Source organism: Zosterops lateralis (genome assembly GCF_965231275.1).
Source record: "Zosterops lateralis genome assembly, chromosome: 22".
NCBI classification, from domain to species: domain Eukaryota; kingdom Metazoa; phylum Chordata; class Aves; order Passeriformes; family Zosteropidae; genus Zosterops; species Zosterops lateralis.
The window spans coordinates 434,005-459,740 of NC_139782.1; the positions used below are offsets into that span (position 1 = coordinate 434,005).

Consider the following 25,736-nt stretch of genomic DNA (forward strand, 5'->3'; position numbering starts at 1 on the left):
AAGGAGAAAGGGTTATATTTTTGTGTTTCTCTTGGACTAAAGGCCCAAATTTTTTAATGATCTCTGGAGTTAGGATTAAACCTGGGATAAGGGAAACTTCTCAGGTGCATGCTAGTAGCAGTGAGCTCTGTGACTTTGAGCAATATTTCTTTGGGGTTTCCAGAAGAATGGTGTTTTTATTACAGAGCAGCTTGACCACAAATCATCCCCCTGCTTTCCCTTTAAAGGGAGCTGAGTGAGGCTGACTGGACAGTGCTGGGACCTCTCGGGATAATCTCATACCTGCAGTAGTTCCTCCTGCATGTCCTTTTCATAGGTATAACCTGGCCTGCCTGGTTTTGGGAATGAGACCTTCATCCCCTCCTTGCTGAGCTGCTGGGACAGCGCTGCTGAGGCTCCCGGGTGGATTCCATATTTTGCGCTGGAGGTGGCAGCTTTTCGGGAATGAGCAAAGGGATTTGCCTGTTCCTGCAGTATTTACAGGATGCACCTTCTGTCCAACAGTCTGGGAAACCAGACTTGGATTTTTTGCTCTGTCGAGCTCTATGGTGAGGAAAAAAAAATATCCAGACCCTTAAACATCTGTATCCTGCAGCAGTTCATTTTTTACAGCTCAACAAAACAACTTTGTCAGTGTTTGCAGGGAGAGGCTGGAGCTGAGTTGATCCTGTGGGGATCCAGGGGAACCTCCACTTCTCCTTTTCCACTGGCATTAGGTATCTACCAGATTTCCAAGTCCAGGGGATTCTACTGGAGGACCCTTGTTTTATTTTACACTGAATTTTGCCTACTCTGAACACCCTCACAGCGAAGTTGACAGTTTTAGTGGTTCAGTCTCTGTGTCTGTAATTCACCAGATCATCATTCCCTGCTCATCAGCATCACTGGTTGTGTGTCTCTGTGAACTGGGGAAGATTTAGTGAGTTTCAGAGCATTAAACCACTGAGCAGTGTAGGATGTTGTACCCAAGGGTGTTTTCTTGCTGCTGACTGTGTTCCTGCTCTGAGCATCTGCCCAAAGGAGACATGTTCCCCCTGTTCTCAGGGCACAGGTTGTGTTCCTGCCTCTTCAGAAATTTTTGCCTGGAGTTTTTAGGACAGGCAGAACTGTTAACCTGCAAGGGGCAAGAGCATATGCTTTTTAAATAATTAATTCCTCCTCATCTGCTCTACAAGGAGAAAAATAGATTATCAAGAGAGGACCTGGGCACTCCAATCCACACTAAAAACATCACCCTAAAAGTCATCAATGACTGTTGCTTTTTATTAAATTCTGGGGTTTCTGTAGCTACAGTGAAGGACCAGCACTTTCCAGGCAATGAAACAGGGAAAAGTGTTTTGTTATTGGAGTGGAATTTCTGCAGAAGGTGCTGCCAGAGACCTAAGGCCTTTGATGTCACCATTCTATCATGGCACTTACAAGAAGCGAAGACGAAAACAAGAGACTGATGTGTGTCCCAGACAGAACTCCTCGGAACACAGGAAGCTGAAAGAACTTAACACACATGGAATTCAAAGAGCTGTTTCTTCCAGAGCTCTTTTGTGAGAGATATTTCTGTATTAAGAAGTCCAGCTGTGGTGAGTCCTGGAGTTTCTGAGCTGGGAAGGCTGTAACAAGCAACTTGGGCTGTAATTGGAAATACCTTGGAGAAATTTCTCCAGCACCAAAACCTGGAGAGGCAGAAACATAAATCAGTTGTCACCTTTTTCTTGATTTGCTGCTATAACCAGTGGAATATATTTTCTTTTCCATGAGCTGGAAGGCAGTGGTGAATCTTTGCTTTGGTGTTCCATGGCATCTTGGAAATAAAATAAAAATATAAGAGATGGTATTAATTAGGCTTCACAGTTGGCACCACATCAGAGAGGAGAGGCCTTATGTCCCGCTGGATGGGCCGTGAGCTCGTGGGTGGTTAAATCCAGTGGGAAGATGTTCCACTGGGGAATATGACACAGCTGGAAAAATGGGCTGAGGGAGCACTGGGCCTGCTGAACAGATCCCTGCAGTGGTGGGGTTATCACTGGGAATGATGTCCAGGATAGTCTGGAATTAAGGGTTTGTTCCTCTTTCCAATCCTAAAGTAAATCTGTGTTGTCACTCCTGTTATCTCCCTTGGTTTTGTAAGTTGTGATAAGAGCTCAGAGTGTTGGTTGGGTTTCTGGAGTCCCTTCTCCAAAAAAATTAAATGAGCTGAAAACAAGGTCTGAAAGTGTGAACGGTGGCAAAAATGAAACTGCATTTGGGCAAAAATTAAATTATTGGAGACCACATGAAGTTCAAGTCGGGGACCGGAATACGGAAAAGATCAGAAGTGTCCCGAGTTGTCTCTCTCCAAGAGCCAAATTGGACACATTACTTTGTATTTCTCTATAGCCTCACAGATAAAGGTCCGTCTTCAGATGAATAATGCAGTTGTCCTGTTGAATTTGGGGTTTGGGAAGATTGGCACCCAAACTCAGGTCAGTGCAAATTCTCCTTTGAGCTCCTGCAGCAGAAATGTGAACCTGACAGAAAAAAAGAAATCTGGTGTCTGCTACTTTAAGAGGGGGGGAAATTGAGCAAGATCTCCAGAGATCTCTGGAGATCCATCCTGGGGAGCTCCACAACATGGTCAGGAGTTGCTCCAGCTGCAGAACCCCCGGGCTGATGGAAGCAGTGGGATTTAAGACAAGATTCATTTGGGAGGCTTGGCAGGATTGCAGCCTCTACAGAGCTTACTTTTGCCAAGAAAAGGTGGAAAGAATATATACTTGAGCAGCGGTAATGTTCACATCCTGACAGCTAAGGAAGGAAACACCCCAGACGTTTGCCAGCACCAAATCCGTGACCCCTGAGTTTATTTCTGTGCGGTTAAAAACGAAACGTACTTTTTACACTGTGGATGGTTTCCGTGGTTTGAGTTTGAGGGGAGTGAAATTCTGTCAGATTAAAAGCTTTGGTATTGATCAGTTAAATTACTTGGCTCAGGCAAGCTTAAGGTTGTTGCTTTGCAGACCTAATCTCTTCTTGGAGAAACCCCTGAAAGTGTGCAAGTGACATCAACAAACCAGAGGACTGAAAACAGTGCTTTGAAAAGTGCTCAGTTTTCACTGAATTTTTAGCAAGTTTTATGATCAAGGGAACTGAGGAGCCTGGCTTAGATCTCTGCTTTGCTGAATTCCAGAAATTACCACGTGCATGGACACAGATCATTCCCAGCCCTGGTTTTGCCCCAGGATAGTGAGAATAACTGGGCTGTTCTTGCCATGATGTCAGGAGTTGCTGGGACCAGCAGTAAAGGCTGATCCCAGTTGTGAGAGACAAAGCCATGTTGCAGTCTGGGCCTGCTTGGCCCTTCCTCTCCCGTCCTTTGAGCCCCAAGAAATTCAGGATTTGTGCCGGGGCTCTTCCCAGCTCTTAAAGCCTCTCCATAGGGAGACGCAATGAATAGGATGTGCAGGACCTGGAGCTTGGGAAACCTGGATGATTTTTCTAGCCATTGGTTCTGTGAACAAGGAGGTGATGTTTGAATATTTAAGTAAAACTTTCTTTTTTTAATTAACTTTGCTTTTGGGGTGTTCAGCCTGAAGTCTTCCATCAGTGCCAATAGCTCCTGTTGCTCCTTGGGCTGGGGTCTGGATGTGGTGATTCCCACAGGAATCTGCAGAGTGTCTGCAAGTCCACAGTCACCCTCCAAACAGGGAAGCACTCTGGAGAAGCCATGGAAGCTTGTATGTATCCTTTGGGGCAGTGGGAACACAGCGAATCCCATTTGCTCCATGCTGTTAGGAACAGAGTTGGCTGTTATTAACTCTTCTTATTTATCCATGGTGAGGGACTTTTCAAAATTGTATTTTATTGTGATAAAAGAAGTGCACACTGGGTTTTTCCACAGTATCTGCTGGAAACCAAAGGCCGGAGCTGGGAATCTCTTTGCAGTAAACTTCAGTCACAAAATCCATCCCATTTACACTCTGTTAACTGGGCATCTGTGCCTGGGATCCAAATTTAAAACTGGGAGCAGTTGCCACAAATTAGGAGCAGATTGGATTAATGGGTTTGTCTCCTCTTAATATATTGTATGGTTTCTTCTACCCTTTAGAGGGAAAACACTATTGGAGTAAATCAGTGCTGATCTTGGGAATACTCTGTGGTGTTTCCATTGACTCAGTTGGCCAGGGATATCATTAATGGTGGTTATGAACCTGCTTTTAAATTGAAATAAAAATCTAGCTCAGACCAGTGCTTCAGGATTGAAGGAGATTCCCTTTTGGATGAGATACTGGAAAATTGAGCTTTTTTATGGTTAATATTATAACAATGTTAGAATTCTTGAGAAAGATACGTTGCGAACAGCCTTCTCTTCCAGCTGGCACTTGATCTTTCCAAAAACTTGACTTCCTGAAGGTTTTTTTCCCTGCATGATCCTTGTGCTGTTGGCAGTGACCTCCTTGCTACCCCAAGTACCATTTGAAGCTCGAATGAGCAATTTGTAAAACAATTCCTGTGTTTCAATGTCATTCTAATGATTGCTATTGCTGCACTGAAAGCCAAAGCGATCAAATCAAGCTGAATTCTCCACAAGGCTGCAATTGCTTCGTTTTCCTGTGTCTAGACCAGCCCCTGAGAGGGAAGCTCCGTATCATTCAGTGTTGTAACAGATGCACATTTACATTGCAGCCCAAACTGCTGTAACTGCACCAAAGACCTGGAAGAAACCAAAAGAGCGGACCCAAGCCACTGAGGAGCTGACAGAGGCAGAAACAGAGGTGAGAGGGAACCAAAGTCCTGCTTTACACAAATTTAAAGATAGTGTTCCCCTCTTGAAATTGTACTTTAGAGATGTTGCTTCCTCAGGGATCCAGGGCAGAGTTTTGGGGAGGAGCTCTGGTATTCCTCAGCATCCTTTAGGTAACAGATGTCAGTCTGCTCCTTTTTAAACCTCTTCAGTTTTCTTTGGGTTTGCCTAATTTAATGACAAATACAGTCAAAGAATCACTGACTGGTTTGGGTTGCATAGGCCCTTAAATACTCATCTTGGTCAACCTCTGCCATGGCTGGGGACACCTTCCACTAAAAGGTTGCACTAAACTTCTGCCAGCCTCCCAGCACTTCGGAACCCGTTTCAGTGAAGGGTGAGGGAAAAGTGGGTTTGGATCCTTCAGCACTGCCCCATTTTGGTCCCAGGCCACCGTCCTGACATTTGCCAGTTCTTCCGCACAGGGATATCATGGCAAAGGATAGTTTTCCTGATGACCAACTGATGGAGAAGCTGACAAAGGGAAATTCTGAAGTTTTCAGGCAAACCATCTCAAGAGTGATTAGATGAGTAAAAGAAAACCTCTTGCACTGCTGCTCTAGTAGGGATATTGCAGCAGGGAGCTGTGCTTAATATCCTGGGTCAATATGGGGTTAGAATCAATCAGAAATGGAGCAAGAGAGTAAAAATGTAAAAGTTCAGACTGCCTGGTGTGTGGATAAAAGCTGAGATTGGTCAGATGTGATGCAGAGCAGGAGAGCAAAGAGTGTCACACTGGGGCTGCCCCAGCAGGTTCATCCTCCACATCATCCTGTCCTGGAGGAGTTGTGTCTCCTGCGCCACCCAGTAGTTCCATTGAGGAATTCTTCAGAGAATTCCCTTGAGAAATCTGCAAGAAGCGTTTTAGGATGTGGTGCTGTCAGGTGGGGAGGCAAAAGGATTGGGAGCCTCCTCCAAAGCATCCTCAATGAAGTTATTCCTTTGTTCAGTGCTAAGATGTGCTGGGATTTCTCCCAGGAGAAGTGCATTCCGACGCCTCCTCGCCTGAATGCACAATCAGGCTGTGTCCTTGGAGAGCTCTAAAATTATCAGCCAGGGATACTATTAATGCTTTTTCCTGAAACTGAGATGCTAGAATTGTGGCTGGTTCTCACACTGCCTTCCTTAGTGGGATCTGCTCCAGTTGGCAGCAGGCATTTAAGAGAAGAATCCCCCAAAACAAGCATCACGTGCCCTTTACCATCCCTTTATCATGGATGGTAGGAGAAGAAGAAAGCAGAGTTGTGTTTATGGGCTGGGATTGCTCATGGCTTAACAGTTCCCTCCATCCAATCCCTGGGCAATGCTGAGTCTTTCCAGTTGCACCATTAATTATCAGTGGGTTATCCATGGGAATGAGCTGATAAATCACCCAGTGGCTCAGTGTGGTGTTCGATTTCTCTGTATAAGATGCATTTGTTTTCCTGGTGCTCCCAAAAGTGCTGTGTGAATTCATGAAGAGCTGTTTCACATGCATTGAATTTGCCAGGGTGTTTCTAACTAAACCTCTGCCTCTGTCTGTGCTCCAGCTGAAGAAGGAGGAGGAGGAGGAGGAGGAGGAGGAGGCGGAGGAGGAGGCGGAGGAACCTTCAGGGGACAAAGTACTTGAATCCGAGCAGGAGAAAATGAGCCATGGGCTTCAACTGGAGAGGGAATCCTCAGAGCTCAAATCAGTGAAACCCATGGAAGAGGATGGGGAGCAGGAGGTAGAGCCAGTGCGAAACGGTGCCGAGAGCATCTCGGAGGGCGAAGGCACTGATGCCAACTCCGGCTGCACGGAGAGCTCTGGAGAGGGGCCCGTGTACCAGTGCAAACCAGGTAAGTCCTGCTCCACTCTGCTTCTCTTCCTCCCTCCTGTAAGGGCTGCTGACACACGTGTATCATCCCTACGGATGTTCCCATTGGGGCTGGAAGAGGATTTAATCTTCACCATATGCAGCTCTGCTAAGATCTGCAATCCAGCAGGCCCCAAGAGATCTTCTAGGGGGACAGAAGTAGAAAATTGTTTTTGTCTTGCTGGTAATGGTCAAGAGAAGAGAAAATCCCTAATTCCTTGAAATTTTTGTGCGTTTGGATGCTGGCTACAGCATGGTGGAAATGGTAGAGAGTTGATTCCTGTGTGATCGACAGCTGGAAACCATCCAAGAAATTCCACATAAACCAATATACCTCTGAGGTGGTTAAATAAGAAATGAAAGTGCTCTTTGGGTCCTAAATAAAAATATGTGTGTTCATAAAGATTTAATTTCCTGGCTAAAGAGTTGCACGGATCTTTGGATTTCTAGAAAAGTAAGGAAAATAAACAGTTCGTGGTTTTCAATCCAGGCACTGCCCAGCTCAGTCCCATTGATTAGGGTATAGGATATCTGTAGAACGTTTTTGTTATTTATGAAGATGTAACCTTTTTGTTATTTATGTAGATTTTGTAATTTATAGATCTACAGCTCAATTAAACCACCTCATTCAGAGAGAACTTGAGACCAACTTCAGTTGCTCCCAATTTTTAAGCAATTTCTTATTCAAGTGAAACTCCCTCCAAATAAAGTAGTCATTTTTTTAAGAGCCTAGAAATTAAAGAGTATAATAATAATAAGAAGAAAGGACCTGGAGAACCTGGTGGATAAGGAGCACCCCCATTAAGGGACTCCACTGCAATGGTTATTTCTGCATTACTTTGTTCTGACAAAGACCTCAACTGCTTTGGTTTTATTAATTCAGCACAATCATATCGTGTGAGGGAAACATAGAGGCCGCTTGATAGCTCATCACACTCAGGGTACCTGACCAGTTCACTAGCCAAGCATTTCCAGTAATTAATCCATAATTCATTGGCTGATGAAGTCAGAACAATCTCAGTTGGGTCCAGATGTCCTTGCACTCACTGGAGGGGTTGGATTGATCCCTGGGAAAGCAACATACTTCAGACTTGTGCAGTAGTCCTCAATTTCAGCTCTGCTCTTTTTAGAAAGGGGAATTTCTGCCTTTTGGAGGAATTATATGTTTCATCCCTGTCTCTCCCTGCATTGAAGATCCTTCCTGTGACGCTCCCCAGCTGCTCTTCACATTAAAACATCTCATTGAGAGCTTTCCAGAAGAAGGAAACTACACACAAAGTACTTTGTTGTTGTGTTGGAGCTTTTCCATGGTAAAGGACAGGTACAATGGGCAGGCCAGGAATTCCAGCCAGGATCCAGCCAAACCATTTTTGCACCCCTATATCCTGAAGCTCTGTAGAAATAAAACTGCATAAAGAGCTAAAATTTGCAATTACTTCTGTGTATTTTCATTCCCAGATATTGAAACCCATCACTGGAGTAAGTTCTTGCTTATGGCCTCTGTGGGGATGCAAATGGTGAGATCCCAGAGACCCAAAGCCAGGGATCAGGGAGCGAAATAAAGGAATAATAAATACCTGAAGGGCTGATGAATGCTGAGTAGTGCAGTCTGTTGTGAGGGAGATACAAAGGCAGCATCTCATATAGATGTTTTCCTTCAGATAAAAGATGTTTTCTTCCCTAATTTCTAACAAACTGAATGGTCAGTGCTGAAAATCCCATTTCCAGGCCACCAGAGGCTGGCTTTTATTGTGCTAAAGTGACTGTAGGTTTATGCTGTGATTTGCACCAGTCCTCCACACCCAAAAAGCCCCACATAAAATAGGTGAAAAGTTAAAATTCCTGGATCATGGCCTGTGGCAGTGGCTTCTCTTGTTTCTGCTTTTATCTCCAGCCTGGTTTGTTCAGAGTTCCATGGTTTCACATTTTCAGAGGGTGTTTTTGTTCCATGCTCTGCTTTCCTTGACTTGTGTTTATGACTCCCTTTTACACCAGATGAACCCCTTTAACTTCTGCATTTTCACACAGAAACAGGAAATTGTCCCCATTCCACCATATCCTACAGTAGAGCACAAGTCAGAGTCAGATACATGGGTTAGAACTGAAATTAGTGACCAGATCCAGGTATGGATGCTCTGGACCTGGCTCCACACACTCCCCATTGTTCATGTCCCTTTAATGTTTTATGTGTTGCCCTCCTCTCTCACTTCAAAATGAAAATTAAATTGAATTGAAATTTCCCAGGCTGGTGCAGCATCCTCATCCCTTTGGATTTACCAGAACCACATCTGGGTGGGCAGAGGGTTTGTTTCCTGTGACTCTCAGGGACTTCTCTCCCTATAGAGCAGTGGAAGCCCCTGGACCCAGAGGGGAAGAAGCAATATGACCGGGAATTCCTGCTGGATATCCAGTTCATGCCTGCCTGTATCCAGAAGCCTGAGGGGCTGCCTCCCATCAGCGACGTGGTGCTCGATAAGGTGAGAGGAGAGCCCATAAAACAGGTACGTGCAGGGATTTGATAGAAATAAAGATCCCTAAAGCCTCATTGCTGAACCATTTCTATGCTGAGTTTTGGTGGTAAGTGGGAATAGTTGATCTCATCACAAGATTCTACAAATAGAGGTGTTGGTGCCTCATGAATATGCACAGATTATTAAAAACTGAAGTATTTTTGATGGTCTTTATTTAGATTAAGTTATACCAGGTGTTATTAAAATTGAAAATGACCGAGCCATGAAGAGCTAAAGATTCAAGCAAGGCTGGATAGAGAGGCAGTGGCTTTTATTAGAGCAATTAATTAATCTTGAAGATCAATTAAAAACCAGAGAAAAGCTTTTGGGTAAACTGTTTGTTGATCTGAAGCAATTTCTTCACTATTTATAAGCTGTTCTAATAAAAGATCTTTAAGAACTCCATTCTTGGGCAGTTTCGGGATTTCTCTCCAGCCTCATCTCAGAGCTGATTGTCTCTGCTGGAGGTCTGGGCTTAGTGAAACACTTGGAATTTCCGAGTGCTGACACCAAGGCCTCGTTCTGCTCTCACGGAGAACTGGGGAATTCCTTGGCTTTGATGGAACTACAACAGACTCACTCTTGAGACTCAGGGATGTGGGTGATCTTCGTGTGCAGGAACATTTCTGCCCTGAATTTCATACCCAGACAAATTGTAAAACACAGCTTTATTCCCAGAATTATTTTCATCTATCTTCTACTTTCCCATGATTGTTTCTCACTGTTCTGTGTTTGAGCTTCCTGGGCTCAGCTGCCAGTCTCTCATGTTGGCACAAAAGCCATTGCTTTGAGGGAAGGTGACAGATTGATGCTCCTGAACCAAGACAGGCCCATGTTACCATGATTTTTATCCTCCATAATTCCTGTCAGCCTTGAAATGTTTCTGTTTCTTCAATAGTCTCCTGAAGATGTATTTTAAATTAAATGCTTATTTTTAGTGTAAGTGTGGATGCCTAAAATTTGAGCAGTTTGTTAAAAGCTTTAATTTGGATGTTAATATGACTGTTATGGTTTAGCAGATGTTGTCTGTAGATTGCATGACGTCTGGTAGCTCAGCAACTCTGAGCAGCCCGTTTGTGTGTTCTGCTCACGGCACAGATCAATCAGCCAAAATTGCCGCTGAGGACTCTGGACCCCCGAATCCTGCCACGAGGCCCCGACTTCACGCCAGCCTTTGCTGATTTTGGGAGGCAAGCCCCCGGGGGAAGAAACATGTCTGGAAGTGTGAGTTCACCCCAACTTGCTCATTTAAAAACTGTCCTTATGAAGTACCTCATCAGGTTTTTGGGCCTCTTCCAATGCGCCGGTGGTTCTCGTTTTATCAGGATGAATGCAGGGGTGATGTTTACTTGGCTGACAAAATGTAGGGAAATCGGAAACAGTTGTGGATGTTTGTCATGGGTAGGTGTTGTTTGGGAAGGGTTTGATCTCCTTCTGTCTCCCTGTGTGAGAGAGTGGAAGTGTTTGCACACCAGGACCTGGCAGTTGGGTATGCAGTCACGCGTTTGTCGTACAACAAACCCAGTGTCAGTGCATTGGCCCGGGGGGCTGTGCTGCAAAGCATACTGACAGAGCAAAGTAATTTTACTAACAAACAAAATATAGCCAGCACCTATGTGTTCCTGCTTTCTCTGTACTTCCATGTTGTTTTGGTCACTTCATTCCTTGTTTTCCCACCTTTTCTGCTGCTTTTCTTTCACTTTCCCTTCTCCCTGTGTCTGGCTTTGCCTACGCTCTGAAATCCCTCTGTGAGTTCTTCACTTGTGCTTCTTCCATGTCTTTTCCTGGGGCACCGGTGCGCCCAGCATGTGCAACCCCATCAGTGCCACTGGAGGAGGACGCTGCTGCCGTTAGGAGCAATCACTGATTTTCAGCTATTGAGATGCTTTTGCTGTGTCCGTCTGGATGTGTCTAGCGACACAGCCATCGTGCAGCTTTCAAACCTGCTGGTTTCAGAAGAGTTCTCTGAATTACCCCAACTTCCAAGTGTGCAGGTTTCCAGGAGTCAAAGCCAGCGATTTTGGGTCAGTCGAATATTTCTGGTTTGGGAGCAGCCTCATGGCCGATGCCTCAGTTACAGGGTGCACATCTGTGTCTTGGAGTTGGCTCAGTGCCACAGTTTCTCTTGGAGCACTACCTGGTCCACAAAACCTCGTGAGGTCGCTAGTGCTTCCCGCGTTCAGGACATGCAGGTTGTGCTGTGGCGCCTCCTCTCCTGTCATGTCCTGAGTGTCCTGAGCCCTGCGGCATCTGGGTAACGCGGCTATCACTCTTTGTCTCTCCACAGGCCTGCAAAGTGCAGAGCACCCCTGGATTGCCCTCCCTGGCTCGGTGCGGGCCCCCAGCATGCCCTCTCTTGGTCTCGTCTCACCCACCATTGAGGAACCTGCCGATAGGGGTAAGCCAAATCCCCCCCTCTCCCCCTAGATTTTGCACCTTTTTGTAGAGTTGCCTTTTTTCCCAACACCCACTGTTGATAAAGAATGACTGGCAGAAAACTTTACAAAAAGGTGCAACCTTGTTTAAAAAAAAAACAAAACAAGACTTGCATTGTACCCCTCTAGGCAGTCTTCAGTGGTGGGTGGGACATCACCAGCTGAGGGCATGCTGGGACGTTGGCCTGAGCGGGATCCGCGAGGGTCTGCACTTTGCAGACCTGTGGAAAGGGGGAGAAAAGGTAAGTCCGGCTTACCCCATTCATTTGGAGCATTCAGCACATAACATACATCTTACATTTGCACCTTTGCAGAGGAGAGCCTCTCCTTGCCTTGTTCTGGAGGAGGGCTAGAAGGTGACCTGGTTTAACCAGCCTGTCCTCGACGTCAGCGGTTGTAGGATCAGAGGGTTCTGAGCCCCAGCAATTCCAGACGTTCCCTTCTCATGACGCATGGCAACCCCTGCGTGTGCGCTGCCTGTCCCCAGCCATCCCACTTCTTCACAGGCCGTGCCATGAACCATCAAACCAATGCCTCTTCCTTGCCCCAAATAACATTGAGAGTTCAGCGCTAACTGCTTCCGGCACGTTGAGAGTCTTATGTTTCATTTCCTTGGCTTTTGTCTTTGTTTCCCTCTTATTGCTTGAATGTGTTTTATGACTGTTTCTGTCACTAACCAGTATTGCGTCAAATGGCACCAGGGTGGAGTTGCACAGGAGCAGAATGCAGCTGGGGAAACTCTTTGGTGTAGGCAGGGTTAGGTAAGCATGGCAGGTGAGGAGATGGAAAGTCAGAGATGGTGGGCTGGAGCAGACGGGTCTCTCCCTGCGCAGGATATGTTTGCTTTGTCCTTCCTGAGAGGTGCTGAAATCACCTCAGTTCTTCTTCCTAGAAGACACAACCTCTCCCACCATGAAAGATCAATTTCACTGTCTGCATTCGAAGCCTCTTATAGAGGGAGAAGCACTTCCTTAATTCCTTGGATGGTTTCTAAAGTATTTCCATGATTTGTGGCCTGAGTGGGAGCACCAGGTCAGTTTATGCTGCTGTGAATCTTTGGCTTCTTTGCAGGAGTTTTGTACTTGTGTCTTCTGCTTTCCTTTCCCACATCTTCCTCTGGAAGAGAGGTCATTCAGATAAGTGCAGGAACACCTGGTAATTGCCCCATGCCCCAAGACCCATCATTATTTACAGGAAGCCAGGCCTGAGCTCAGGCACGTCTTTAACTTGCTGTATGAATCTGGAGCCAAAAACCCCAGACCCCTAGACCATTTCTGTTAAAAGTTAGATCCATCTATTAAGTTATTACATCTCCAAAGGAGGCTTCTGTTCACTGATTGAAAACCTAATCACACAGTTTGAACTGAGTTTATTCACAGATATTAAAAACGTACAGTCTCAAAGAAAGTCTTTGTTGTGTTGATGCCTGAAAGATCTGGACTCAAAGGCAGCTGGATATGAGGAGGTGACACATGACATGCTGGTGCTCTATGCATCCCTCAGTTTTCCAAGGGAGTCACCTCCTTCAGGGGTGGGTGTTTCCTAAAAAGGGACCTTTGCATGGACCCGTGCTCAAGGAAGTTCCATGCCCGAGGAAGCACCAGCCTCTGTGACTCCGTCCCTGCGTGTTACAGCCTGGCAATTTTGGGAGGTCCTTCAGACCAGAGCTGCCTCTGTGCAGGAGATGGAGTGGCTGCAGGTCACCTCTCCTTGGCTTTGCTCCTGTTCTGGGGGGAATGAGCTCAAAGGTTTAGGTTTTCAGGGCACACTCCAGCCTGGCTCTGATTGCAGAGCTGTCCACAGGCAGGAGGTATGTGGTGAGCTCAGGCACACTTGAGCTGTGGCTGTGGCCACTCAGTTTTCTGTTACATCATTGTCTGGTTTTTCAGTTGGAGGGAAGTTCTTCTCTCCATGTCTGCAGTGTGATAAGAGCCCAGGCAGCAGAACTGTGTAATACCAGAGGTGGTGTGTGAAGGCAGGGCTGCTGTCAGGCCCTGCTGTGCCAGACTTGGTGTCTGTCAGGGTTCAGAGTGGGAACAGAGAGGGGATGTAGGGAGAGATCAGTGTCTGCTTTGGGAAGGTGTCTGACACACAAAAACATCCTGAAGACTCCCTGTTCCACTCTTGTTTCCTCAGGAGTGATCAGCTGGTGCAGTTACTCTACAAGTGGTCAGACTTGATGGTCATGGAGATGTTTTCCAAGATAAATGATTCTGTGAATTACAGCATTCATGGGGCTTGTGCCCCGTGCAGTTTGGATAATCTGCTGGGCTATTTCTGTTTGTGGCAGGGGATGTGAACAGGGGTCTTTGTAGGTTATGGGGAGCCCCGTGACACCCTGCCCCTCAGAGCCCTCTCCCAGGCATCACTGGGCACATGGTGCAGATCATGGAATGTGGTCACTGTCTTCTGACAACATCTTCCTCTGTTGCTGTTACCCCATAATGAAGCCCAAACAAGAGCTCCAGCAGTGCTGGTGATCCTGTTCATTTGCACGCATTTCCCTTGTCAAAGGCAAGTGGTTCAACTCCCTCTGCCTTTAAGAAGAATTTTACTTTTCAGTAACCACAAACCCAGGTTTATGGCTGATGTATGACATAAGAGGAACTAGCCAAGAGCTCTTTCCTCCTATTCATTGAAGCTCTTCAAGTAACTGCAGTGGTTTGGCCTTTTTGATGCTCGTTGAATCCCTTTGTTGAACAAAGCAGTCTTTGAAATGGCCCATCTTCTATGAGTGGCTGCTGAGCAGATTAATTACTGCTGTGGGAAGTACTGGGTTTGATAATGGAGTTTTGCTGTGTTAATTTGAGGTTGGCCATTTGTGATAAATGAGTTCAGAAATGTGAAAGAGCAAGGCGGGGTCGGGGGGGGGGGGGGGGGGGCGGGGCGGGAAGAGCAACCTCCCAACAGCACCTGATTAACAGTTCTTAATCAGGAGCTCCCAGATGATGAAAAAGAGGTTTGGGGGTGTCTTGTGCCCTCCCACTTGTACATCTGGTGTAAAGCTCCCTGGCTATGCCTATTTGGGAGAAGCATCACAGGATTGCAGAGGTGCTTAGGCAGTTCCAAAGCACCTGATTCCCTTTCTTCTGTGAAACCACCCAGAGTTTGTCCCGTATCTGTTAGGATCCATATTTTTAGAGTGCAGAAGCTGCAGGGATAGTCCTTCGCTGTGTTTTACATAATTCCTGTCTCAAAATGTGTTTGTTGGAAGCAATCTCCAGTGAAACTTAACATTTCTGGCAGAGCTGCTAATTTATCATTGTCCAAGTGCTTGGGATGGCATGTTTGAAATACACCTGTAAGGGCTGAATTCTTCCACACCTTGCTGTGATGTCTCAGTTATGGAGTTTCTGATTCCCAAGAGGCACTTTTGGCCAGTTGGGGTCAGTTCTGCCCCCCTGTAGCAGCACCTGGAGCACCACCAGGTTGTGTAGGCAGAGTCATCCTATCTCTCTGTTGGGAAAAGCTGCCCAGAGAAACGTGTCTGGTGTCTCCACATTCCCTGCAAGCAGCCCAGAGCAGTATTGGATCAGGGACTCCTCGTATCCCAGCAGGAGTGCTGGTGGTCAGTGGTGCTGTCAGCAGGTATTGGCGTTTGCCCTGGAGTGTGTTATTCAGTATGAGCTTAAAGTGGGATATAACAAGGAATGTTTTTGTCCTAGTTGTTGAATGTTGGACCGAGGAGAACTCAGCCAGGCCAAAGAAGGGAGCCCAGGAAGATCATCACTGTGTGTGTGAAGGAGGATGTGCACCTGAAGAAGGCAGAGAATGCCTGGAAGCCGAGCCTGAAGAGGGAAAACCAAACAGAGGACCCTGAAAATGTCAAAACCCAGGTGAGAGCGTAAGCAGGTCTGAAGGTGTAGCAGCTGCACCAGGTAATGGTAATGTGCCTTCCCTCTTGTATCAGACAGTGAAAAGGGGCAATGAATTCCAGTTGGAATCCCAGCTTTCCCCTACCTTGATGGTATTTCTTGTATGTTTCTTCTTGACCTGGCATTTAAATTTCAGTCCCGTATATTAAGCAGAGAACACTAAACAACCTCCTGTGTCTCCTCTGCCAGGATTGCTTTCCTACTGCTGTTTTTTTTACTGGAATATTTCTGTCTCCATTGTAATGCAAAGAGCCATACATTCCCAGCATTCAATTTGGTTTTCATCTCCTTTTAGACCACATTTCTGCCCTGAATCCTCAGCAAGACTGAGGTTCCTCTGTGAAATCCCTCATTCGGTCCTGCCCAGCCCAGTGATGCCCTCTGAAGCTCCCTCTGTCCTTCTCCCCTTCTTCTCCTCTGTGGGGCACTCACTCTGGGAGGAGATGTTTGTCTGGTGGTCAAGCTTGTAACTTGTAGACTAAGTTGGGATGGTCTTGAAGGACACTGGAATTCTGTTCTGGGAGCTAATGGTGGCATTGTTGACCCTCATTATCATCCTGGATAGGAAAAAATACAGTGCTTTTAAGTGAATTATAGGAGAGCTTGATCCCCTCTGGCTGAAGGAAACAGATGCCACTCCCTGTTAATTTGTATCTCATGGATTAAACTAATATAAAGAAGAGTATTTCTGAAAGGAAGGGCTTTGTGCCTCTGTTGCACTTGACAAAAGCACTTAGGTGTTTCCAAAACTCCTGCCCTCTAGTTTTGGACTTGTGCCATCCAAGTGAGAACTGGCTGTGCAGAAACGTGTAGTGTGTCACTCAGCTTCCCAGACATTCCTACAGGATGTTTCCATTCCCCTGTGGGAAGCATCCTGGCTCATTCTTGAAATCCACCTGCACCACTCATGCCTGAACTTGCAGTGTTTCTGTCATTCAGGAGCTGTTCCGCAAGGTACGAAGCATCTTGAACAAGCTGACGCCCCAGATGTTCAACCAGCTTATGAAGCAGGTGACAGACCTGACGGTGGACACAGAGGAGAGGCTGAAGGGAGTCATCGACTTGGTCTTTGAGAAGGCCATCGACGAGCCCAGCTTCTCTGTGGCATACGCCAACATGTGTCGGTGCCTGGTGACGGTAAGAGCCACCCGCGGCATGGGAACTCCTCTGGGCAGGGTTCAGCATGGGCTGATGGGCAGTGATGACAGAAACTGCAGAGAGCAGAGTTAAATGTTCATTTTTGAGTGTAAGTAAGAATAATTAATATGGAGTATTGTTGTGTTGGCCATGCCCAAGGCAGAGAGATTTGCTTGGAGCAGTTGTTGGGAGTTGAGGACTCCTTGCTCCACCTGATCTCAAGATGAGTCATATTTAGGAAGTTAATGGAATCACAGAAGCATGTAATAGTATAGGTGGGAAAGGGAACTTAAGGCTTTTCTCATTCCACCCCCTGCCATGGACAGGGACAACTTCCACTATCCCAGGTTGCTCCAAGCCTCGTCTAACCTGGCCTTGGATGCTTCTGGGGTGGGGCAACCACGGCTGCTCTGGGCACCCTGTGCCAGGGCCTCCCCACCCCTCTGTGTCTGTCACTTCCAAGGGAGTGAAGAGATGAGCCAGGCTTTGCACAGATCATTCTCAGATGGTGAATGTGGGACAAAAGGGCACCCTTTTTCCCCAGGTCCTCCATGACTTGCAGTGAAGGAATATGGCTTAAGCCTTCAGCACAGAACAGGAGTGTTTTTAAGCAGAGGGTGTATTTAAGGGATCCTATGGATGGAAATGTAATTCATGCCCGGGTAGAGGTGATATCAGCCAGGTTTGGAGCATGACTTCACTTCTGCAGTGTAAAACTCTGCTGGAGATCCTGATGTGAAGCTTTACTTTCACACCCTTGTGGAGCCACGCAGCTCAACATGAAGAGCAAAATAAACTGTTATGGATGACCCCTTCTCTGTGAAGTTTATCCCTATTTCTGATGATGTTTTTCTTCCTTCTCACTCCAGCTGAAAGTGCCCATGGCAGACAAACCTGGAAGCACAGTAAATTTCCGTAAGTTGCTGTTAAATCGCTGCCAGAAGGAATTTGAAAAGGACAAGGCTGACGATGATGTCTTTGAAAAGAAGCAGAAAGAACTTGAAGCTGCCACCACTGTAAGTGGTGTTTTTCTCCATAAGTTCTCAGAGCTCCCTCAGAAAAAAAATATTTCCTTGTGAGACGGCAGTTGATTTGGGGGGGGATTTTGGAGTTGAGACTTTCATTCTGTCACTGTGCCTGAAGATAATAAAAAATACTTGCCTTGACAGTGGGTTTATCACAGCATCTTTCTGGGCTTTTAGAGAAAAAGAATGAACAGTGTCTATGAACATAAAACTGGATCTTTCAAACAGTTCTGTGCACTGGGAACGTGGTTTTGCAGAGCTTCTTTTCCCGTTTTACAGCCAGAGGAGAAGACGCGGCTCCATGACGAGCTGGAAGAGGCCAAGGACAAAGCCCGGCGGAGATCCATCGGGAATATAAAATTTATTGGCGAGCTTTTCAAACTGAAGATGCTGACAGAGGCCATCATGCACGACTGCGTGGTGAAGCTGCTGAAAAACCACGATGAGGAGTCCCTTGAGTGCCTTTGCCGCCTGCTCACAACCATTGGCAAGGACCTGGACTTTGAGAAGGCTAAGGTGGGGCAGGAATGGTAGCGAGGGATGAGATTCTCTGAGCAGGTCTGGAAAAATGGGTGTGAGTGTTTTCATTTGAAGATTTGTTTTTTCTTCAGGAATTTCCATATGGCATGAGGAAGTCATCCATTCCTTTGTGGATGTTTCATCATGACCTGGCCTCGCTCCCTGCTCTGTAATAGATTCTGTATCATTTTCAATAGTGTTCTCCAGTTTTTCTTTCCAAAGATTTTATCCAGAAATGCCCAGAAATGCACAACATTTACATTTTCCAAGCTGAATGTCCCTCTTCCTTTGCAGTTCCCAAAACATTAATATTTCCAGTTGAAGGTTTATATTACCTACAAAAGCCACCATGAAATGTATTGTTCAGGTTAAATCTAAAACATCTTCATTAACTGGTTCAAAGCCCACCTGAGCCTAGGAGGTGCCTGTGTTTCATCTCATCCTTGTCTCCAGTTGTGTCGGGACGTGGCAGCTGTTCTGCAACTGCAGCACTTCTGCATCCTCCTCCCCATTTTCCAGCAAATATATCTGTAGCACGGAGCGTTGCACGCTACAGGAGGTTCTCTTGGCACAAAGAGTTTGCTGCTCCTTCACAAAAACCAGGCTTGGAATGAACAACTTGAGGGTTTTGCCAGGAATCAGTGGGACTTGCCTCTTGAATCAAACAGAGTTAATTATGTTCAGCTGCCCTGGTCAGGGAGTTCCCTTTCCACTTACTGGATCTCAGGGATCACTGAGGATCAATCCTGAGCCTTAAGGGGAAGGAATTTCCCAGACTATTCTGTGAGCATTGACCACAATAACATGGTTTATCAGCAGTCCCAGGCTAAACACCTCATGCTGTAAATACAGCATCAGGCGCAGCACCAGCGCAAGATTCAGTTTCTTCATGGGCTTTGGGAAGAAAACCAGGTCTGCCTTCCAAGCGGAGGTCAGGCTGGACGAAGTCTGGGTGCTGTTTTGGTCTTTTTGAGCACTGTAAAAGCCAACATTTTGGTGCTCTGCTGGTTCTGCACTCTTGAGCTGCTTCTGGGCGGGGCACAGAGAGAGAAAGCAATTTCAGATGCCTCTGTCCTGTCTTTGGGATCAGTTATTTCTGTCAAGACTGAGAAAATCCTTCTTAATGGGTAGACATTTTATTATGTTTTTTTATTGAAGCTGAACTGTTAGTCATAGTTTAATTAAAACTTCTGAACAAAGTCCATTGGAAATATTTCCCCATCATCCCTAACTTTGGAAACATTTGCTCCCTGGGCTGGAACTTTCCAAGGCAAGGCCAGACACAAATTTTAATGGATTTTTTTGTTGTTTGTTTAACTACAAGGACAAGGGTTTAGCTGTTTTTTTTAGTGAAGAGTGGGAAACATAGTAGAAAACTGCTCTGAAACTCTTGCTTGAAACAACCACAGGCCCTATTTTGAAAAAAAGAGACTTTTTAGAGCTTGGTGAGCCAGATTTGGACCTAACAGGAGCTTCTCTGCTGATCCTGATTCATGGCTTAATGCGAACCTGTTAGGATTCCACCATATCACAGTTTTCTGGATGAGAAGGAGTTTGTAGGGGTTTTTCGCACAGCTGAGCCCATTAAACTGTTCTTGCAGAGAGACACAGAGCTACTGCTCAGTCTAGCCTGGCTCAGCTTGGGGGATAAACCATGGAATGATGTGTCTTAGGCTGGTTTTGTACCCATTTTGTTTCCTGAGCCAGTTTTTCTTGGGCTGAGGGGAGCACACAGCTGATTTGAGGAGGGGAAGCTCAGATTGAGATACATTTTTATTCAATGTAATGTTGATTATGTATGTGCAGAGAGTGTAGATGGTTTGTGTAATTAAAAACCCAGAGAAACTGTGTACCTGCACAGTTGTGCCTCACCTCCTGCACGTGCTGCCCTGTGCACTCTCAAATCCATCCTGGAGGAGTGTACAAGACCCAGACCTTAGGGAGCAGCCTTGTGTCCCCAATGTTTCTAGCACAGAAATCCCGCCATGCAGGACCCACTGGATGCCCCTTGAGGGAATGTTTTCATTTTTCTCCACAGCATGCTGATTGTGTTTTTCTTGTCTAGCCTCGCATGGACCAGTATTTTAATCAGATGGAAAAGATTGTGAAAGAGAGGAAAACCTCCTCAAGGATTCGGTTCATGCTTCAGGATGTAATAGACCTAAGGCTGGTAGGTCCTAGCTCCAGTGCGTAAAAGCATGAAATCATAGAAGCCCAGATTAGTCTGGGTTGGAAGGAACATGAAGGATCATCTCATCCCTGTGATGGACAGGGACACCTTCCACTATCCTGGGCTGCTCCAAGCCCCATCCAGCCTGGCCCTGGACACTTCCAGGCATCCAGAGGCAGACACAGCTTCTGGACAGTCAGGGCCTCCTCACCCTCACAGGGAAGAATTTCTTCTCAATATCCCATCTGACCCTGCCCTCTGGCAGTCGGAAGCCATTCCCCCCTTGTCCCCAGTTCCTCTCCAGCTCTCTTGGAGCTCCTTTAGGCCCCAGAAGGGGTTCTAAGATCTCCCTAGGGCCTTCTGTCCTCCATGTGAACATGCCTAGCTCTCATGCCAGTCTGTCATGTTCCCTTCCATATCCAGGCTGGATCAGCTCTCATTCAAGAGCGGGGATTCAAGGCTCAAGTGGGATGTTAGGGGAAAATTTATTCCCCTTCTTCCTGAAGTCTGGCTGTTCAAAGCCAGGAAATGTCTCCATGTTTTCCTGGTGCTGTGGTCAGTACATGTGCAGTGCAGGGGGTCCCCACACTTTGAAGGTGAAGATGTGTCCATGGGTGGAACAAACCTTCCCAATACCTGTAATTTCTCCCCAGGGGAGCTGGTTTGGGTTGTGTGGAGGCAGAAGTCACCATTTTGGCTTCAGGTTGATAATTACCCCAAGACCTGTAAATGAGGCTGCAGCAAGATAAGGGACAGTGTGGTCATTCCAGGGCTGGAAGGATCCCCGCGCTGCATGGCTGAAAAGGCACATCAAGTGAGGAAAGTGTTTTTGGAGTGACAGCTGCTCCTCTCTGCAGGATTCCTGTGTCAGCCATCACCATTCCTGGAATGCAAAGCACCGTCTTCACTTAAAATCAGTCACTTCTTGCTTTTTTTTATTTTCAAGGTTTCATTTTTTCCCTCTAGCTTGGAGGAAAGGCTCCCACAGAGTATCAGTCATAAAGAGTGACAGCTCTAAACAGAGAGCAGCTCTTCTCTTTCCTCTGAACCTTGAAAGAGAAGATGGGAATGTGCAGGCTGGGGGTTAACATGTCCTAAATTCAGTCAGGTCTTTGCTGCAGTCTCTGTACCTGAGTACAATGCTCTGCTCTCTGGTGCTGGGATAGCCATGTCCATAATGTGTCCCAGCTCCACAGGATTTTCTCCAGCCCCTCTAAGGCATGGCAGGGGTGGGAGGATTAGGCCTCATTCCCAGTGTTCAAATTCCCCATGTTTGATGCTCCCCTGGAAGTTTCCCTAAGCCCATGTTTGGGTTTTTTGCTTCTTCCCCAGTGTAACTGGGTGTCACGGAGAGCAGACCAGGGCCCCAAGACGATTGAGCAGATCCATAAAGAAGCCAAGATTGAAGAGCAGGAAGAACAGAGGAAGGTGCAACAACTCATGACCAAAGACAAGAGGAGACCGGGTAAAGTAAAAGCCAAGTTGGCTGCTCCTTTCCCTCATTTCACATCCAGTGGCCTTAGAGGGAATCCCACATGAAAAAAAACCTGTGGGTTTTTTTTCCAAGTGAAGGAATGTGCAAAGGGAATTGAGGACTGATAGGGCAGAGGCTGGAAAAGGAACAGATCTGCCATGGATTGGCTGTGAGGATTTTCAGGAGCAAATCTCATGGGTGAAAATAACCAACCACAGGCCAGCAGTGCTTACACATTCCATTCATGCAAACCATGTTTGATTTTGTGACAAGCTGCCAGAAATCTGTTCTAACAAGTTATTACTTAGGAATCAGATTTGCCATCCATTCTCATGCACTGCAGAGTCTCATTTCAAGAGAGAAACATCTCATTTCAGGGGTAGCTGTGTTGTCTTTAGTTGTTAAAGTTATGAGGTGCTGACTCTACGTAGGGGGAGTCTCTTGGCATCACCTTAAACTGCTCCTGGCCCTCAGGGCGCTATCTGAAGGTGAATTTGGAGTGACTGGGAAAATGAAGACTGGGACAGAGCAGGGCAAGGAGTAAGTAAACTAAGGATTGTCAGATGAAAGTGTTTTGAAAACAGGGTGTAAAGAAAATAGGTCTAGACTTTAATTAGCCTAAAAGTGACACCAGGAGAAGGTGAGGAGCCTGGGAGTGCCTGAGGGGCTCCATATCAGACCAGCCAAGCACTGCAGGAACTGTGGGGTGAATGAAGCTCTCGTAAGGGAAAGGCGTCTCACCTGCTCCTTCTGTGAGCTCATGAACATGCAGCACCCAAAGGAATGCACAGAAATCCAGCCGGGAACCATCCCTTCAAAAAGCAGCCCTTGAAAGGAGTGAGAGCTGTTATGCCCAGGCTGTTCTGTGAGAACACAGACAGGCAGGTTGGCTTGTCAGGTCAGTGTGAAGGACATTCCTGAGCAGGACCCTGCCAGTCAGAGCAGCAGGATGAGCTGAGGGTGGCTCTGTTTGTCATCCTCAGGTGTCCCACGGGTCGATGAAGGTGGCTGGAACACTGTGCAGGGGGCAAAGAACAGCAGAGTGCTGGACCCCACCAAGTTCCTTAAAATCACCAAGGTAGGTGCCAGCACAAGCCTCCTTCAGAACAATAAAACATGCTAGTCCAAGAAGGACCGGGATGGCATGTAGAGGTCAAAACTTGGGGTTGGGACATTTTAAATCCTCAAGAGTTTATACTGTGTGTAAATCGAGCTGCATTATCTTCTGGATGTTTCTGTTTTGTCCTGAGGGAAGGAGTGTCCTTTTAATGATCCAAAAGCTATCACAATGAGAAAATCTGCATTTTATTCAGTGATGAAAATGTGAGCCAGAATATTGTGTGACATGGCAATGCAGCACAGCACCCATGTTCCATGGGTTGCAAACAAATCACCTGGGGGTCTCAAACACCTGCTGGAAATCCTTGGCTGCTCAAGTTCTTGGGACTCTATTCTGATGCTGCTCTTCAATAAAACAGGGAGTCCACATCCACTTTGATGTGTCACAAACAGCAGCACTCCAGACTTAGGAGACTCCAGTGGAATGGGAAGAGCTGTACCTGCTTTTAGAGGTTTCTCAACTCCGTGGCATGGTTGCATCCTCCAGTGTGTGATCAACTGTCATGTTCATCCTCCACATGTGCATCTTCCTGTTATTTCACCATTAGACTGGTGGATTTTTCCAGGCTGCAGATTGAGCAAGTTGGAGATTTCTCCTTTGTCAGACTTCAGAACAGCTCTGGGTTTTCTTCCCAAGGAAAAGTCTGGCCTTTGCATAAATCATTGACTCCTAAATATTCCCTTGTCCCACTTAATGTCACTCGCCCTGAATTTTTACACTGTCTGGATTCTTGGAGAACTGTAAAGCAGGACCTGGACAGACTGCAGCCCTTCTACAGATCCAGTTTGTTCCTTATGAAAGTCATAAAACAGTCTCCAAAACTTCATTAAAACAGTCTCCAAAACTTCATTAGCAGGAGAGGTTCAGCCTCCTCCTGCCTGGGCTTATGGCTCACCTGGGAAAAGCCCTTCCTCTTTGTTCCATACAAATGGAGCTGGTTCCACAGCAGCTGCTTTGGAAGGAGAGAGGAGCTCCCCCAAGATCTGCAAGGTCACAACCTCCTTGTCAATAAATTCTCCACTGAACATTGTAAAATCAATGTTCTCTTCTTGCCAGACACCACTTCTTCCCTCCAAGTTCTGTGACCTGTTGTCGTCCTTTGCCCTCTGGATTGTTTGGTGCTGTGCAGATCCCCCTCAAAGCCATGACTGGAGAATTGATGGGACAGTGAAACTGGTTTACACATCACAGACAAATTGAGCATCTTTCAAATATGAATATACAGAGCTGCTGCTCCTTTCTGAGCTTCAGAAATCCCAATAAAAGAAGCTCCTGCTCACCATGAATGTCTCTCACTGACATTTGGATGAGGCTCTTTGTGATGCCCTTTGTTGTTTGTGTCCTCTGTCTTTGGCCACAGCTTGATCTTCCAAAAATATGTAAAGTGTATTTTTGTGTTCACAAGACGGGGATTATTGTCAAAGAATCTCCCATTTATTATCAAACAGTATGATTTACCCTTGTAATTGTACATCCTGGTATGTTTTACAGCCCACAATAGATGAGAAGATTCAGCTCGTGCCTAAAGCCCAGTTGGGCAGCTGGGGGAAGGGCAGCAGTGGTGGAGCCAAGGCAAGCGAGATGGGTAAGTCAGGATGGACCCTCACACTCAGCTTTGCTGCCAAAGAGCAGGTTCAGGTGGGGTTCACAGAACCCCAAGGGACCCACAGGGATCAGAGTCCAACTCCTGGCCCTGCACAGACATCCCAACAATCCCATCCTGGGCATCCCTGGCAGTGCTGTTCAAACACTCTTGGAGCTCTGGCAGCCTCAGAGCCATGCCCATTCCCTGGGGAGCCTGGGCAGTGCCCAGCACCCTCTGGGAAAGAACCTTTCCCTGATCTCCTACCTAAACCCTCCTGACACAGCTCCAGCCACTCCCTCAGTCCTGTCCCTGATCACAGAGCAGAGCTGTGCCTCAGGAGGAGCTGCAGCCCTATGAGGGCTCCCCTCAGCCTCCTCTCTTCCCCTCTGTGTGTGACCTCCTGACAAGAAGGATTAAAGTGGAGCAGAACCAGCCTTTTCGCTGCCGTTGTGTCCCCATCACTCCAGCTGGACTGCTCGGTGATGCTGAGGTATCAGCAGCTCCTGACCTTGTTATTCTGTTCTGTGTTGTCTCCACAATCTCCAGACTCCTTGCGACCAAGTGCCACAAGTCTGAACAGATTTTCTGCCCTGCAGCCTCCAGTACCCCCAGTATCTGCCTCATCTGCATCTTCAGAACTAGAATCTCGCAGGGCCTTAACAAGGTGAGTGTTGCCCCATCACTGTTCACTGCTGCACTTGGCACCCCATGCTCTGGGCACTAGCACTTGAAAAGAAGAGAATTCTTTGCTTTTCCAGGAATGGCTGGGTCCATTTCCCCCTCTGAGTTAGCTTTGAACATGCCTGTATTTTATAATATCATAGGAGATAGAGGTGGAGTTAATTTTTAAAACCATTTTGATTAATGTTTTAGTTTCCACTTCACCCTTCAGCCAAGGGTAGTTGTGTTTAACAGATGAAAATCTCTTCAGCTAAAATGTAGTAATAAATAGGTTGGATTTAATGGCTGTGAATTCAGCCAGGTCAGTAGGTTATTTATCCAGGAAAACACACCTAAAGCCTGGCAGAAATGCAGCATAAAACCGTGTCTGACCCTTCCCAGCAGATGTGACCTGCCCGTGCTCTCGCATCCAGCAAAAAACTGCAGAGCCTCTCTCTCACTCCAATTCCTTCAGGGCTGCAACCACACCAGCTTGGAGCATGAAACCCTCAATATTTACCCTCAGTATTAAACCTCACTAATTTATTAACTTTAGACACGTTTTATAAATGTACAGTTCATTTAAAATGTCACTGGATCTTCCTTCCAGTGCA

General features: G+C 46.5%; 1 protein-coding gene across 27 annotated transcripts in view; it reads left to right on the top strand.

Moving 5' to 3' along the window:
• Positions 1–25,736, top strand: part of EIF4G3 (eukaryotic translation initiation factor 4 gamma 3) — a 144,439-nt gene that overhangs the window by 102,809 nt on the left and 15,894 nt on the right. For 18 of the 27 annotated variants that reach the window (XR_014591614.1, XM_083877068.1, XM_083877058.1 and 15 more), the window contains 14 exons: positions 4,660–4,748; positions 6,307–6,595; positions 8,956–9,113; positions 10,221–10,346; positions 11,410–11,520; positions 15,223–15,393; positions 16,372–16,569; positions 17,439–17,585; positions 17,874–18,110; positions 20,179–20,283; positions 21,616–21,748; positions 22,741–22,835; positions 24,369–24,462; positions 25,009–25,126. Coding sequence is in view for 26 of the 27 variants with exons in the window: in XM_083877068.1 (XP_083733194.1) it covers positions 4,660–4,748; positions 6,307–6,595; positions 8,956–9,113; positions 10,221–10,346; positions 11,410–11,520; positions 15,223–15,393; positions 16,372–16,569; positions 17,439–17,585; positions 17,874–18,110; positions 20,179–20,283; positions 21,616–21,748; positions 22,741–22,835; positions 24,369–24,462; positions 25,009–25,126 (2,071 nt within the window). In the remaining variant the exon portion in view is untranslated. The remainder of the gene's footprint in view (positions 1–4,659; positions 4,749–6,306; positions 6,596–8,955; positions 9,114–10,220; positions 10,347–11,409; positions 11,521–15,222; positions 15,394–16,371; positions 16,570–17,438; positions 17,586–17,873; positions 18,111–20,178; positions 20,284–21,615; positions 21,749–22,740; positions 22,836–24,368; positions 24,463–25,008; positions 25,127–25,736) is intronic. The other 9 variants (XM_083877077.1, XM_083877071.1, XM_083877074.1 and 6 more) reach the window with 3 other exon arrangements.